General features: G+C 29.9%; 1 protein-coding gene across 1 annotated transcript; it reads right to left on the reverse strand.

The window, feature by feature from the left end:
- Positions 1-5718: 5718 nt before the first annotated feature.
- LOC124930086 (NAC domain-containing protein 92-like) lies at positions 5719-6878 on the reverse strand. Its single transcript, XM_047470450.1, has 2 exons — positions 6616-6878; positions 5719-6539 (listed from the first exon to the last, which is right to left on the reverse strand). Exons 1-2 carry the CDS (start codon positions 6812-6814, stop codon positions 5719-5721), a joined length of 1020 nt encoding a protein of 339 aa, XP_047326406.1. The 5' UTR covers positions 6815-6878.
- Positions 6879-17911: the final 11033 nt, after the last annotated feature.

The following is a 17911-nucleotide window of genomic DNA, read 5'->3' on the forward strand; positions in this document are numbered from 1 at the left end:
TACTGCATTTTCTTCAGAATTTTTATCAATAATTGGTTCTTTACCTATACAACATTCTTGTTTTTCATGGATAATTTCTTCAACAATCATATCAATTTTCTTTTCAACTACCTCCCTTAAACCTTTCATGAAAAATTATTTGACTTACTTGTACTTATTTCTTTTCTTGCTTCTCATTTTAATGAAAAACAAAACACAACAACAAAACAACAAAGAAGAACAATTACATAATAAGGTACACCAGAAATCATAACTATTACAGAACAGGGTAAACCAGAAATCCTAACCTTCCAACCAAGCTTTGTAGATGAATGACCGACCTAGTGATTACAGATGATACCGTGTCGTTCGTGCCGATTGTGCCGTTCATACCGATTGTGCCGATCATGCCGATCGTGCACACGTTTGACAAGCAAAACTAATCAACTAAAAACGTGACCACAATAAGCGAACCGCGACATTGATATAGTGAAATCGTGTCGATCGTGTCGTTCGTGTCGATCGTGTCGTTCGTGCCGATCGTGTCGTCCATACCGATCTTGTCGTTCGTGTTATTGTGATGAGAGAATTTGCTATCGGATTTTTCGCCGTAAACCTAAAATATCTAGAGCTTTTTTCTCTTCCTTGAATTTTTATTTTAAAAAAATGTATATCATTGTTTCTTATGTTATTTTTCCTTATCGAGTGACTTGTAAAGTGAGAAAAGAGGATTGCACGTTTGTAAGTACTAAAATTTTACCTAACAAATTTATAAATTTTAAAATAATTATTTTGAATAAATAAATTTAAGAAAATTAAAATTAAGGCCAAAATATGATTAAATAATTAAATCCCAATTAATTAAAATAAAGACTAAGAAAAAATAAATAAAATAATTTGAGATAAATGTTGTATTAATTTTATCTCAAATTAATTTTAAAGAGTCAAAAGAAATAAAATAAATAATTTACGATAAATGTTGTATCCATTTTATCTCAAATTAATTATAAAGCTTAAAAAAATATACAAAACAATTAAATAAATAAGCAAAATAAATATTATGTCTATTTAAAATATTTTGTAGGTTTAAAATAAGGCCAAAGGGATGAAAGAAAATTCATTTCAAACAAGCCCTAAGGCTAAAGGTTCATGATCTGCTACAGCTAAAATCAAGTGAATTAAGTGCAACAGATCGCTTAACCGTCATATGAGTGCCCATGCCTCATCTAATGTCTAACAGCAAGCCACGTCGCCCACTACAACAGAAGAGACGAGCATACGCAAAGCAATAGATCAATTAACGCGCATCTCAACGTCGTTAGCCCGAACACTGACAGAACGCCCTAACGTAACAAAAAGCTGATGGAACGTGGGCAGAATGCCAACACGTGTGCATTTCATCCTGAAACAACGACATTTCGTCCTCTGGTTGTCTTCTTCCTCGAGACGAACATCAATGATGATCGACCAAAACTTATGATTTTTTAAAAGTGGAACTTGACTGATACTTAACCAAATTTATTGATTCAAAGGCTGAAATGATCACATGATCATTTCACCTACGATTATAGGAGAAATCATGCCATATAACGATCAAGTTGGATGAAGAACAAACAAAAGTCATTAATGGCATTTTGTTTGAAATTCGATCCACTTTATCGATCAACTTACCTTGGCTGGCTATAAATAACTCCCTTCAGCTAGAACGAATTCAATAATCTGAACCCTAAGCCCTCAATCTACTTCATACGAAATCCACCACCAAAATTTTCAAGCTCTTCTTGAAAATTTTGAAATTTTACTTAAGGCCTAAGGCTCGGTTCTAGGTAATCAAAAAACTTCTAAAAGAGTTTAGGAGTGTTCTCCAACTCACTGTAAGCTTCCATTCATGTTGTAATTCAACTTATGAATTCAAATTGAAATTTGTACATTTCAGATCTTCCTTTTTTACATACTGCATTTTTGTTCAATTTCTTTATTGGAAAACGATACTGAGATTATTTACACGCTTTCTGTCGAAAATAATTTGAATCAATCGATCCAAATAAAAAGTACCCAAATTTTATTTTGAAAATTTTCAAAATCGGGTTTCTGTCCTTGAGTTATAACTCAAGAAAAATGGCTCAAAAACCTTCCTAACACGTTTCTAAGGGTGTTAATAGTATATTCAGATCAATTCCAAGCAATTCTGATCATGCTTGATTAAAATTTAATTTTTTTATGAAAATAAAGTTTTAGGTCTTAAGTTGGTTAAAACTAACAAACAATGTTCTTGTTTTAGTTTCGTTTAATCCTATGAGGTATAAGGAAGATATTAACAAAATCCTCTATTAAATCCTAAAAACTAAAATCCCAACTTTTGCTTGAAAATTGTTCGATTCGAATGGAACATCATCCTGACCGAATGATGCATCGGGATGATGTTATAAACAATATTTGAGACTAGATGAAGCTCCACATATCCTTGGATTGAAGGATAAAGGCCCCAGTCAAAATTATCAAACCTTCATTTTGATGTTTTTGACGCCTCTAATTGGGTTCGATTTCTAATCGAGAGAATCGAACCCTCACCTACACCCGACCGAGGGATTTTTAGTTTGGGCTTGATTTTCGATCGAGAAAATAAGCCCAAAATGATTTCTGACCGAGGAATATTAACCTTGACCGATAACTCATTTTCACCCGACCGAGGGTCTTCCATATCCGACCGAGGAGTCCTAACCTCGACTGAGGAATCTTAGCTTTGACCGAGAATTCCCCTACATCTGACCGAGGAATCCTAGCCTCAACCGAGGATCCTTCGCACCCAATCGAGGATCCTTCACATCCGACCGAGTGTCCGCAACCGAAGAGTTCTAGCCCGTGATCGAGAGGACCAGTCCTAGGGCTTGTTTGTTTGAGATTTTATTTTTTTTAAATTAGAAAACCCAAACCATTTTCTAAAAATCCAAAATAGAGAAAACGTTTTCAAAATATTTTCATAAAAAATATTTTAACAAAGTCATGATTGAATTTATTTTTTAAATTCTAATGCCTTAAAATTGATATCTTTCATGTACCCTTCTCAATAGTCATCATCATCAATCGCAAATACTAGCATTTAAATATTATTATACAATTTTAAATGCAAGAAAATTGTGCATGTTAGAACTTGAAAAATAATTGGTTAAATAAAATATTGAAAATTAAGATTTTATAAATCAGAGATCGTTTTTTAATGGGTACAGAGTATTACCAAACATCGAACTTAAAAGAATCTCTTATCAAATATACGTTTATATACGTATACAAAATATTTTATTGATTTTAAATTAAAAATTAATTGTCGACTTTTTTATCAAATAAAATTAATTATTGTTATAATTAAGTTTAAAAATGGAAAAACATATATTTTATAAATATTTTAAAACAATATTTTATTTAAAGATTTTTGACACGCAAATTGAGGTTGAAATTTCTCGAACCTCGAGATTTTTTAAGATTGGTTCAATGATGGAATATATATGGGTGTCAAAACTAAACAAGCTCTGAAGACATAAACCTCTTCACCTACTAAAGCACAAGCTATATTACTCATCACGACGCCACCGGTACAACAAACAAGTTAGAGCGACGAACTAACGCAATTCAGGGTTTTTCAGATCTAAATGAAAACACATATTGATGCTCTAACTTAAAGGGAAGTTAACACACAGAACTGAGAGTTGAAAAATTGGATTAAAGATATCTAAGAGGGTTGTGTTTCCTCATTGACTAAAACTACCGCATCTCACTAAAACTACCGCATCTCACTAAGTACATCGGGAACCAGGATTAAACAACTTTATAAACATTTATTTGATAAATATCATACCTTTGGAAAACCATGAATATGGAATTTGAGTTTATGGATTGAATTCTGCATGTTTACATCAACTGATACCGAACTAGTAATCATTTGATGTTTCTTTGGAAAGAAGTAAGATGATCTTCAAAGAGTTAAAATCGACCAATTCGAATAATAATTTTTTACACTAACCATATTGGATGGATTTCTTGAAAGAACTTAAATTGAGATAACAAAATAAGAGTTCTTAAACTTGGGAACAAACACAATCTCCATCTTGATATCTATAGATGACAATTTTTTTTTAATGATTTTGTATATGTAAATAATATTATTGATTAAGCATTTTACTTATTTTTCAATGAAACACACTTTTGTTCTAATCCCGATTTGCGTTTATTTCTCGGCACGGGTATATTAAACATTACAAACATGAAATCTCTAATCTCTTAAATAAAATAATTGCTACTTGAGGTAGCCCAAATAAGTTAATCCTAAGTTACTTGAAGATGTTCTACCTCTGTCAATCATCATTTGAGATGAAATTATTATTGTCCCACATTGTACTAATTAGTAGCTTGTATGGTTCTTATCTCAAAACACAATTTCTTAATTTTATTTTCCTCATTTGATTTTGTTCACTTATATTTATGTCTCTATTATCATAATCTTCTTTAAGTTCTTAGAGATGGGTTTAAAACCAGATTTATGTTCATGTGAAATTTTCTTTTAATTCCTTTACCTCTTTCTACTTAGAGATTGAAGCCTGATTACATTTAAGTTAAAAACCCAATAAATTACACAAAAGTTAAAATCCAGGGACAAATGAAGGAATAAAGAATGTTCAAACGCAATTCATGTGTCATTGTTATAATAAAGAAAAGCACTAAATTCCACAAAAGTAAGCCAAAAAACAGAGGTCAGTTATAACCCAAAGTCTTGTGGATTTATTTCAAATCAGATTTTCAAGATCTCATTTATTTTAACATTTTTTGATTTTCTATGCTGAATTTGTGAAATTAACAATTAACACTAACATATCCACTTCAACTTATAGCTATTTTAATAGAAATCAATTTGCTTTTTCTAGGCAAAATGTTTTTAATTAATTACAAATAATATTAATATATTTTGTTTTGAACACTAAAAAATAAGTTATTTAAAATAGTATATATATATATAATTTATTAAATATACTATAAACTATTTTAATCAACATAGTTTATAATATAGATACAATTTTTATAACATTTAGAAGCCAATTGTATTAAGATAAAAAAAAAATGCTAAACTAGATTTGAAAATTAAATTATTCATATTTATGGCTTAGCTGTTTTTTTAATTCAACCATAATTAAATAATATTTCATAAACTTTAACATCAATTTCATCACTTAAAATATTAAAATATTTTCTATTTTAAAAAATAAATTATTTTATTATTATATATTAATAATTTTTTAAATATTTTACAAAAATAAATCCACAACCTTTAAATTATCACCTATCAATAATATTTAAATTTATTTAAATAAAACAAGTGCCAAATCAAACTAAAAAGTATTTTCTAAATTTATATAATAAAAAATGATGAATAAAATATTAAGTACATTTATTTAAAATAATTAATTATGACAATTAACAATAAAATAATAATTAGTAACAACCATATATAATAAAATATTTGCACTTTTCATCACTTTTAGACTCTTAAAATTAAACATTATATGTTCATTCACATACTAAAACCTTAAAAAGAAAATAATAATATAATACAAACATAAAAAACATTATAATATTTGTTCATTTATTTAATGGCTTTTATTTAATTTATTAACTATTAACAGTAATAGCTAATTAATGATCATCATCCATCCAGCCATCCATGATCCATCCATTTGGGTTTGAGTTGAATCAAGGGTCAAAAAACCAAAGACCGCCGGAACCCATTTGCAAAGCTGATATCTCCGGCCCTTGAAATGGAGGCCGGTCCGTTTCCCAGTGCGACAATACCGGAATGTCGTCGTCGTCGCCCATGCATGTATATTCCTGATCAGACATGCTTACAAACTCTGTTTTCATGTTCTGTTTCATGTAATCGACTGAATTCATCATAAAGGTTTGATCTTGAATCAAAGGTTGATCTGGGTATTGTTGGATCGGATTCATCATGGGGAAAGATGGCGGCGGCGGTGGCGGTGGAGGCGGTGGTGGTGCTGGTGAGGAATCATGTTTGATGATGTAATCTTTGATATCCAGTTGGTTGGTATTGGAGAAGCAGGGTACGTCAGAGAAAGCATAAGAAGAAGAGGACTGATCTGTTAATGATGTAATAGGACTGGCTTTGCCACCGCCACCGCCGCCGGCACCGCCGGCGGTGCCGGCGGCTATAGTTGAATTCATAACCGGAAATAAATCTGAGATGGATATTTTCTTCCCGCCGGCAGTTTTGTGAAAAACCCTACAAATAACCCATTCATAGTTTTGGATTTCTCCTTCAAGACGGTATTCATGCATAATCCAGTTTGATTTCTCTCCTTTAGGTGCCCTACCCATGTAAAACACAAGAGTTTTCTTCATTCCAATCAAGAATCTTCCCCGGAAAATCTCCCTGTCTTTCCCTGTTGCTTTCCAATATCCTTTCGCTGTAGCTCTGTTTGTTCTTAAACCAGTCGGATACTTCTTATCCCTCACACAGAAAAAGTACCATTCTTTCTCCCCCATTTTTGCTTTCCCTGTAAGAACAAAATTCAACAAATCAAATCAAAGAAACGTTTTTTTTTTCTCTCAATAATTTCATGTGATACTTACAAGGCAAATCCCATGGCTCAACCTTGTTGAGATCAACTTCTCCGATTGAAATGACCGAGAAATCGTTGTTCATAGCCTTCTTTGATAAGTAGTGTGTGATGAGTTCTTCATCGGTTGGATGAAATCGGAATCCCGGCGGCAAAAACAACGTCAGCTCTTCTTTCTTTCCTCCAGTAGAAGAAGAATCAATATCCGCCATCACTGATAAAACTCGAATTTCAGGATCTATATCAAAAATCAATCAATCAATCAATTAAAGTAAACAAAGATAAACAAAATCTCAAGAAGAATACCCTACAAGTTTCAGAAAAAAGCTTTTGGGATCGATTGAGAGAGAGAAGAACAAGCAGATGAAGAATAGGCTGGACAACAGGCCAGAGATCTCTTTATATAGTGAAAAGAAAACCTCTGTGTGTGTGTGTGTGTGAGAGAAAGAGAGTTCTGGTTTTTAAGAAAGTTAAAAAAGGGAGTTTTTGGCCACTTTTTTTTCTCTCTTTTGTTGCATTAAACCTGATATCTGTAATCTGAACCAAAACAATATAATATCTAAATACAACCCATCTGGCCCCTAGCTTCATTTTAAGTTCATGTTTGATTTACAATCCCTTTTCAAATAAAATAATATTATATATTAAAGAGAAAATGGTGTTTAATAAGGAGGTAGTAATAACATTATATTAATGTAAATATTTTGAGTTTAAAATTTGATTAATTATTATATGTGGTAACAAATTATATGTATATATGGGATTATAATCCATATATGTGTTTATATAAAATTTTATAATTTAATATTTTAAAATGTTATAAAGAGTAACATTTAAATGATTAATTTGAAAGAATTTTTTTTATTGATGATGATTTGTCTAGATTACGTCAAACAAACTCTTTCGTATTTTTCGGGAGATGCATGTAATTCTAATGTGACAGAGGCGCAACATTTTGACACGTGAAAAAAAATGCAATTTTTCTCAAAGAAAAGAAATAAAAAAAACTTAAGGAGGAAGCAAATATTTTAATATAAGATTTTAAACACTTTAATAATTTATGTTTCATGCGTTACATCTTTTTTTTATATCTACTTAATTTTTTTTTTTGTTAACAAAACTAGTTTACTCACTTCCTCCTGTTATTTAGACCCTTTCGGTGACTTTCTTAACTTAGATAAGATTAACTTTTTTTGTGTAACTTTTTAGCTGTTAGTTGGCTAATTTCTTTTACTATTTTTTTTATTAGAAAAATGAATTTAAATCTTATATTTATAATCTTGTATGGATAATGAAACAAATTTATTAAACTTTTAATGAGATTATGAACATCTATATTTCTCAATTTTATTTTGAAAAATATATACATTAAAGGTTTCATCTTAAACATCTGTCATTAACTTCATTCTTAACAACACATCATAAGTTAAATTTGATCAAAATCAAATCCTCATTCTTTGTCGGATGGCTAATTGGTGTCAAAACATTTAAAGATTTATTTTCATGCTTCATCATCTCACCTTCTTATCTGTCGAAGTATCTAACATTTTGTTTCTATCATATATATATATATATCTAGATCATTTCTCCAAAGCACTTTCAAGTAAATGCTTATTTTTTTTTTGTCTTATGGACGAATTATTCATGTAGGCCAAACCAATATCTTAGAACTCTAAGGTTATGCACACACTTATTATGGTTTTGCTTGATAGCATAAGGAATGGACAATCACAAATGAAATGCACTGGTCTTTCTTTTACATTCATGTACAATAAATCTTCGTAGTATATTTTTTGTGGAGTCTTATATGAAACATCAACCAAACGATGAATTAATGCATAAGAACCATATTTGTCGACCATGTCATCTTGCTCCACTAAACCAAATCACAAAAAATTCTAATCATTTCCCAAGTTTTTAAGGTGAGAAATGACCATGACTTATTGTTTTTCAATGTCACATGTTTGTTAAATCGTCCAAACAATTGACTTATGTAAAAATGTCACGACCCTCCTTGAATTCTCTTAAACCTTTGATTCATCTCCATTTAGAATGTCTAAGATATTAGCTTCCAATAATATCTCAAGCCAAGAGTTAATTAAGTTCATGAGGTTGAGTCTCATAATGAATGGAACTCCCTCTAACAAATCCTCATAATGAGTCAAGTTCTTGCATTGATTATTTTGTCACTTTTTTAGATTAGGTGAGCTTTTCCTTCTTTATCTGAATAATTGTTTAAATATATATCTTGTTTAAATTTAAGATGTTAGAAGTCTAAAATTTGATTTAAAAAATATATATATATTTTAATTCATTTATGAGATGATCTCCTAGTTTTCACAATAAAAATATCGCTCTCATAAAATATTTTGATTCACCTTAAAAATATTACAGTTAAAATATATCAAAATTTTCTCTTTTCAACCTTTTTATTATTAAATTATTTGATATTTTAATTAAAAAATATTAATTTTAAGATGTTATTCTATATCTTCAATTTTTATATTGCTGAATTGTTTTAATAATTAAATTATATATATATATATATATATAATTAAATTAAAAAATGTATAAAATGTATAAAATTATAAAAATATTATATATATATATATATATATTAATATATTTAATTATAAATTTATTATTTTTAAAATTATATACATTATTTAAATTATATATATACATATATTTGTTATAGATATAAATTTATTATTATTATTAATATTAATATTATTATTATTATATATATATATATATTAAGTTTGTTATATATATATATATATATATATAAATATATATATATATATTATAATTTTACAGATTATATACATTTTTAATTAATAATTTATATGTTAAGAAAGGAAAAATATTTAAATACAACTTTTTTTCTATCTTCACTAAACTATTCTTATAAACAATAAAAAATAGTTTTTAATAATAATAATCATTTATATTAAAATAAGAAGTGGTTATTATTATTAAAGTGTATTTTGATCAAACATTTTCATATATTCCTTAAGTTTATTAAGTTAATATATTTTTAAAATATAATTAAATAATAAAAAAGTTTTTAAAGTATTTTTTATTAGTAAAAAGAAATAAATGTTATTAATATATAATGATAAAAAAATAGTTTAAAATAAAAAGTATTATTAAATTTTTGTCATTAAATTGAATGATTTGATGAATAAATGGTAAAGTGAAATGATGTGTTTTGGTTTTTGTTATTCAAATAACTCAAATTGAACAATGAATAAATGATAGTCGTTTAATTTTAATAACAATAATAATATAAAAACACAAGTGTTTACCACCAAACACCCAAAATACAACGCGATTAATAATTGGGGAGCAACAACAAAAATATAAGGGGAGCAACAACAAAAATATAAGTAAAAAATTGTTCCCATCAAATAAACATACAGTTAAACCTCTTTAAAATAATACCTTGGAACAAGGAAAAAATATTACTTTACCGAATTTATTACTTTATCGATATAATAATATTTTATTACTTTATTGATACAGTAATATTTTATTACTTTACCAAAGTTTTATACCGTATTTAAACATAAGAATCAATACAATGTATTTGATCTAAAATTACTTTTGTTATGATTAATTATATATAAAAACTAGATTCATGCATATCAAATATTGCACCAGTTACAGTATACAGTACTATAACATGTGTTGTGTACATCGTATAGAAACTCAATCATCTCAAATTATAAAGTTTATTGTAATTATAAAATATAAATTCATGAACATACAACATAAAATTAAATAATAATACTTTGTAGTTAACTATAAGAGTAAATGATAGAATGATACACTAAAAACATACAATATCAACTTGGTGAAATAAATGAAGGTAATAAAGGATTAAATGAAACTATCTCTAATTCCATTATATATGAATATGATGGATGTTGAGCATTTCTTAAATTATCCATGCGAGAATGATGCGGTTATGGAATCACCTACGGATGAAGAAATTATTGAGTCGGTAATGAACACTGATGAAGGGACTAAACTTGAACTGGACGATAGTAATGTCATCACAAGTGTTGTCATCAAAGGAAGCATTTAAAGCAATCAACACTTTGAACAATTACTTGTTACAACACAAGCAAAACATACCAGGAGTTATTTATGTTTTACATAAAGTCAAGGATGATGTTAATTTTGGCTTTGGTGGAATGAAGAAACAAACTACTATAGATTCATATTTTAAAAAGAATTGAATTTTATAACTCACCCTTAATGACTTTCTAATTTTTATTATCTTATACTTTTAGCGAAAATATTACTTTACAATATTGGCCCAAGTTGGCACCGACGAAATTTTCTACTTAAGAGAGGTTATTACTTTATCGGATATTATTTTAAAAAGATTTAACTGCACCATCCTTGATTCTGAAGCCTCCCTGATCCTTGAATCTCTTCAATTTAGCCCAACTCACCAACTGACCAAAGGAGGACTCAAATGATCGAAAAATATTTGCACATAATATTTTTCCATATTTACGCCATACTCTTGGAGAATAAGAAATAAATATATCATAAAAGTGGAAATAAAAGCCAATCATCTCTTGACGAGGACCAATTGATCCCCTTTCAAAATCATCTTGATATTCTAAATAGGTGACTTTTCTTGATTTTAAAGATAATCGGGTCCTTAGAGGCTTTGTTGTAAGCTTTAGCACCGAGATACATACCAAGATAAGTAAACGAAAATATTCCAATGCTGAAGTCCATAATACTTGCCAAAGATGTTTTCCTCATAATGGAAATAGAGTCTGAGAAGAAACTATTAGACATCGATATTGATCTGCAGTCTAGAGCATTCTCTTTACAACTATGGAATATCACACAAATACATGATATTTCCGTGTGTGGCTTGTATCATGCACAATGTATCACCAACGGAGAGTAGATGATAAATAAAAAACGAGATATTCTTGCCATACAAGACGAGCTTGTTCCATAAACTTTAACATTCTAAAATGTGTTTCTATGACAATGACGAACAAGAATAGAGACAACAGGTCTCCATGTCTGATACCTTTTGAACTTTCAAAAATCTTTTAAAACTTCCATTTACAATCATAGAGAAACTTGACCTTCGAAATGCATAATCATATCCAACCAATCCACTTATCCCCATTTTCATTCTAATGATGACATCAAATAAAAATTCCCAATTCATGTGATCATTTAAATTTTTGATATCCAACTTTAACCCCTTGTAATTTGCTAATTTGCCGAGTCAATGTATTTATTTGCAATAAGTGTTGCGTCAAAAATTTGACGATCCTTGATAGAAGCCATATAATTAGTTGAAATAACAAGTTTAAGTATCCCACCACATGCAACCATTTTGCCAAACATTTGTATACAATCTTATAGAACGATGAAACAAGACTCATCATTCTAAAGTTCTTTATATCGATGATTTCGAGAGCCTTATAGATTAGACAAATTAACATTGAGTTCCAACTCTTGTCGAAGGAAGAGAATAAGGAAAAAAATGTTCAAACACTTTCATGATATCAGATTTAAGGAATGACCACAACTTTTTGAAAATTGTCAATGTAAAGCCATCTCGTCCTAGAGCCTTATCGCTACCACATCTCATGGTTGCCGCTTTCACTTCCTCAAGTGTGAAACGAGCTTCCAAAATACCCTTCTACTCATCACTAATACCATCAAAAGACACACCATTTAATTTTGATCAGACCGCATATGATTCTTTGACAAAATTCCTTGTAGAATTGCACGATACTATCCAAAATTATAAGTTCATAATCGTGAAGAACACCTTGAACTGAAATTAAGTTAATTACATTATTTTTTGCTTGACACTTAGATATCCCGTAAAATTGTTTTGAATTCCTGTCCCACTCTCTCAACTAGATAGCCCTAATGTGTTGTCTCGCCCCAATCTCCTCTCCCTTACAAAGATTTAGAAGGTTACTCACAAAATAAATACGAGAATTAACTTTCAAAGCCCAAAGATTTTGGATCTCTACCACCCCATTGATATCATTAATATTATTACACAATTCATCAAAATTTGCAAAAAAACATTACATGTTATTCCACATACCAACTTTTTAAAAGCTTCTCAAGTTCCTCAAATTTGCAAAAAGAATTGATGATGCTGAACTGAGGGTTATTGATTCCCCCACTAGTCTTGCACTCGCCAAAAAAATTTGACCCTAAATAACCACTTATTCTCAAACTTGAAGAGACGATACAACCTTGTCACATTTCTACGCTCAAGCAGATATGTCGATGATCCGAATATCATATAAATTTTAAATTATATATATCATTTAAAATAACAAATTTATATTTAAATATATATACTTATAATTTAAAAATATATTTAAGTTTGGTATATATATCTAATATTTTAATAATTTTAAAAGTTATATACATTCTTTAATTTAATTAAATACATATAATTAAAATATTAAAACATTTTAATTATAAAAACTTTAGTAAAACATTACACCATCCTAAACAAATATTTTGCTCCCTATAATTACTTTATTAAAAAAATAAACATAATTATTCTCTTAAATAATACCTACTAATTTTTAACAGAAAAGTAATAACCAACCTATATTGAAAACACAAACTCAAATCAATTTATTAATTCACTTAAATCATGCATGTATTTAGAACATTTAGAGAGAGATAAAGGATGATACATCTAGATCTTGCTTCACTATTTATATTATATTTTTCATTTTTCTTGGAAAGATTAAAATGTGGCGTTAATGGAAGTTATTGATATATAGTACACAGTTCTATTCGCTAAGGAGGTACCCAAGTTTAGAAGAGAATATTATGGAAGTTAAGAATTGTGATAAAGAAGAGAAAAATAAGGAAACTGTAGGGAAAAAAACAAGGAAGAATTAAAGAAGGAAGAAAACAATGAAATTGAAAAAATAGTGGATGATTAATCAGTTCAATCTAAAGACAAAGGAGAAGAACAAACAAAATAAGAAATCAATTAAAAAAAATAATAGAGGAGAGGAGTGAAGAGGAAAGTAGGGTTATTGATCCTCAAACTCGTAAAATTGAAGCAGAAAAAGTATTGATAAAAATCTGAAATTCTGAAAAAGAATTCCTTTTATCAGATTAGTAAATGTTCAAACAGAGGTACACTTAACAATAAAAGCAAACAATCATCATAATATGCTACAATTCAATCACCTTTCGTGAAGTATGAACGAGAAGGGGACGTGGAAGAAAACAACATGACTTACAAGGAGAATAACATGAATGATTGGAAACATTAATTGTAATCTTTGTCTGCCCTATTGTTTGATTGCTACCATTTAGAAACTCTATGGTCATTTGTTTGTCATCTTATAATAAAAGCCAATGTTTATCTAGTTTTTGATTCTTAACCCTCCCATTTTTTGAGATTTTTAATGAAATAGTGCTAAACCATTTAAAAAATAATGAATATGTAAGATGATAGACAACATTTAGTTTGACCTTTTTCATATTCTATTCAGTTTTAAAACGTTATATAAAGTTTGAGTTCTAACCAATTTAGATAATTTAATAATAATTTTACAATTTTTATTTAAAGCTTCAAGATTTGACATCTGTGTGATATTTATCATTAAAAAAATACACTAAAGATGAGCTTGAAACTTTGTTTTAAGAGAACAATAGCTTGAGCCTAATAATAGTTAAAACAATTGTTGTGAATTTAATTAATTAAGACCTTAATTTAAAAGTATTAAAATAAAAATCATGAATTAAGTTTGTAAATTATTTCTTTGGATAACACAAATAAAAAGTTGGGTCAACAACGACTATGGTAGAATTTTTTCGTCGCTAATAATCAACAAAAGTAGAAATCACAATATTTATTCATCAATGACAACAATATATAAAAAATAGTCGCTATTAGACTTATATCAAGAAGTAAAATATTTTCTTTTAAAGAAAATATTAGGAATCAATTAAACCAACATAGTAGGTCTATTCCTATTTGTAGACACCATGCTTTTACACTCCAATAATTAAAACTAGGACACTAAAAATACAAAGACTATTTCTCAAACTAGCCCCAAATTGATATATTCTAACTTGGTCCAAACACCATTTCTTGAAAATACTCAAGATTTGAACAAACTGTTATCTTTAGATTGATTGATCGGAAAATCGTGAATTTTGAGTTCATTATTGGTTTTTACCATTTTCTCAAAATGGCTATTGATTGTTTCTTTTTGGGTCCAAACGTGTCTTCGCAAAAATACTCAAAATTTGAGAAAATTGATACATTTAGATTTACCGTCTCGAAAAATCATAAATTTTGAGTATAATATTAATTTTTCATTCAGGAAGGGCCCTAGGGACCAACAGAAGAAAACAAGTCAACTTGGACGATTTAAGTCTTGGTCAACACTAATCACCTAATGGTCAACCGCGCCAAGACCAAGTCAAACATGCAGAGCTAGAAACGTCGCCTTCTGTGATCCGTGGACATGAAGATGCCCATGAGTATTCTTAATTTGGAAAATTCGGGCGAAGGAAGAACCAAACTCATGTACCAACTTCCAAAAAATACTCAAACTTCATTTCTTGATGAATTTTGATGATTCAAGATGTTATGGAAAGCTGAAAGGGTTCTCTACAAAATCTCTCAGCCCGATTCTAGATTAAAGCTTTCAAATTCAACGCAATTTGGAAACAAATGAAATGTGTTCAATTGAGGATCAATTTAGACACACATTCACTCAAAAAATAATAACTTGAGCTATAGTTCTTCAATCTGGGCGATTCAAGTTCCCATGACTAATTGAGACACAATCCGATCGAATGAAACTGACCTAATGCTGACATTCAACTTCTAAAGAACCTTCCAGGTCAACACAAGTGAATCCATGTGCCATGTTCAAGCTCCAGAAGCTAATTGGTGTTATGCTACACTTTGAAAAATCATATCTCATGTTCTACTCGACTATTCAAGATGAGTGAGCTACCATTGGAAAACTACATATGTCAGCTTTCTTTTGATACCAAACAATACTCGTGGATAGACTTATAGCCCACACTAGGTTGTCCGTAAGCTAATGTGTACAATTCGGGTCATTGTTGTTCTATCGAAGATTCATGGACCTATGGCATGTCTTGTCCACAACTTAAAATATGAAAATTTTAGCTGACAAACACACATTTTCAACAAGTACGGGCTCATCTTGTGGCATGACCCGAGCCATGTAGGAGACCCCGAAAAGTTTCCGTCTGAATAAGATGGCTAAGGACGACACCAAATAAAGGGTAAACTTTGAAAATTTGTAACTTGGGCTACAAGACATGTATCAAGCTGTTTCAAAGCTAGGATTGTATGTTTATGTGTTGGCTACTTGACCCACTCGATCACAACTTAACCTAGTCCCGAGGCGATGCTCAATTGACTCACTAAGTCGGTAACTAATTAAAACCGGAAACTCCACATCTTACCCTGAGCCCTACATATTTAACACCTAAACCTTCACAATTTAGGGAATATTTTCTAATATTAAATCATCTTACACTTGAGAGATTCCACCTCAACATAGAGTAAGAGAGAGAACTGCTTCTAACGAGCAATTTGTTTTCTCCGATGAGAACGATTGCGGCTAACGACCTATTTGACTTGTCCATCACTCCTTTCACTTCTTAAGGTGAACTTTAATCACGTTATAATTCTATCGCATTGAAGTGTTATAAGTTCGTTAATCAAATTATTCATTTGTTTAAAATGATTCACTCTGATATTTGGGGTTTTGCACCACATAATACTATAGGTGGTTTAAAATATTATGTGATATTTATTGACGATTTTTCTCGTTATACATGGATCTATTTGACGCGTAATAGGTCTGAATTGTCCTCAATTTACATTCAGTTTGCTAATATGATTCAGACTCAATTTTCCTCTAAAATTAAAATCTTGTGCATTGATAATGCCATGGAATACAAAGACACAAAATTCATAGAGTTTCTAGCATAAGAGGGCATACTAATTCAAAGATCTTGTCCTGGAACTTCTCAACAAAATGGTCGGGCAGAACGAAAATATAGACACATTCTTAATATTGTTCGAGCCCTTCTCATCTCGTCTTCTTGTCCCGATAACTTTTTGGGAGAAGCAGCTTTCACCGCTGTTTATACTATCAATTTCATTCCTTCTACTGTCATATATAACATCTCTCCTTTTAAACGTCTTTTTAATCGAGCTCTAAATTATCAAACTCTCAAAGTTTTTGGATTTCTTTGATTTGTTTTATTACAACCTCATGAATACAATAAATTAGAACCTCGAATTCAATTATGTTATTTCTTAGGTTATGGAATCGAACACAAATGATACATGTGTTGGGGTCCATTGTCTCAGCGTCTTCGTATCTCTCGTCATGTATCATTTTTGGAACATAAGATATTTTCAACTATATCTAAATTTAGAGTCAATTAAACTCCTACAAAATTTTTTCGTGATCCCACCATACCTCTGTTTCTTGACATTTCTTGTGTAGGACCATTTAACAACTCATGCGACTCAACTCCATCTTCATTTCCTACATCGACATCTTCTCCATCTCAAAATCCGGCACATACCTCATCTGATCATATCATTCAAGAGTGTTTTTATTTTCCACCACCACCACTATCACCACCATCACCATCACCATAACCATCACCACCACCACACCACCTCCTCGTCGTACTAATAGTGTAAGTCAACTTTCTGTTCGTCTTCGTAACTTTTATGTGTACTCAACTATTATATATCTCTATGAACCTAGTACTTTTCGCGAGGCCAACTCTAACCCTTTATGGCAGTAAGTAATGACAGAAGAATTGCAAGCACTTACCACGATAAAAACTTGGGACTTCATTGATTTATCTTCACATAAGTCAGTCGTTGGTTGTAAATGAATTTTTAAAATTAAGACACGAGCAAATGGTTCAGTTGAACGATATAAAGCTTGCCTTGTTGTTAAGGGATATACTCAAGAATATGATATTGATTATGAGGAAACATTTGCTCCTACCGCTCGATTGATCTATGTTCGTAGCCTCATTGCAATAGCTGCTAACAAAAGATGGCAACTATTTCAAAGATTGGTAATCTTGGTTTCAAATCCAACTCTTATGATCATGCATTGTTTTTGTGTAAAACAGATCAAGGTTGCACCTTACTTCTATTTTATGTGGATGACATGATAATTACTGGTGATGACACAAATGGAATTCGCGATCTAAAGAATTTTCTACATCAATAATTTGAA

The sequence above is a fragment of the Impatiens glandulifera genome, chromosome 3, assembly GCF_907164915.1.
Source record: "Impatiens glandulifera chromosome 3, dImpGla2.1, whole genome shotgun sequence".
Taxonomy (NCBI): domain Eukaryota; kingdom Viridiplantae; phylum Streptophyta; class Magnoliopsida; order Ericales; family Balsaminaceae; genus Impatiens; species Impatiens glandulifera.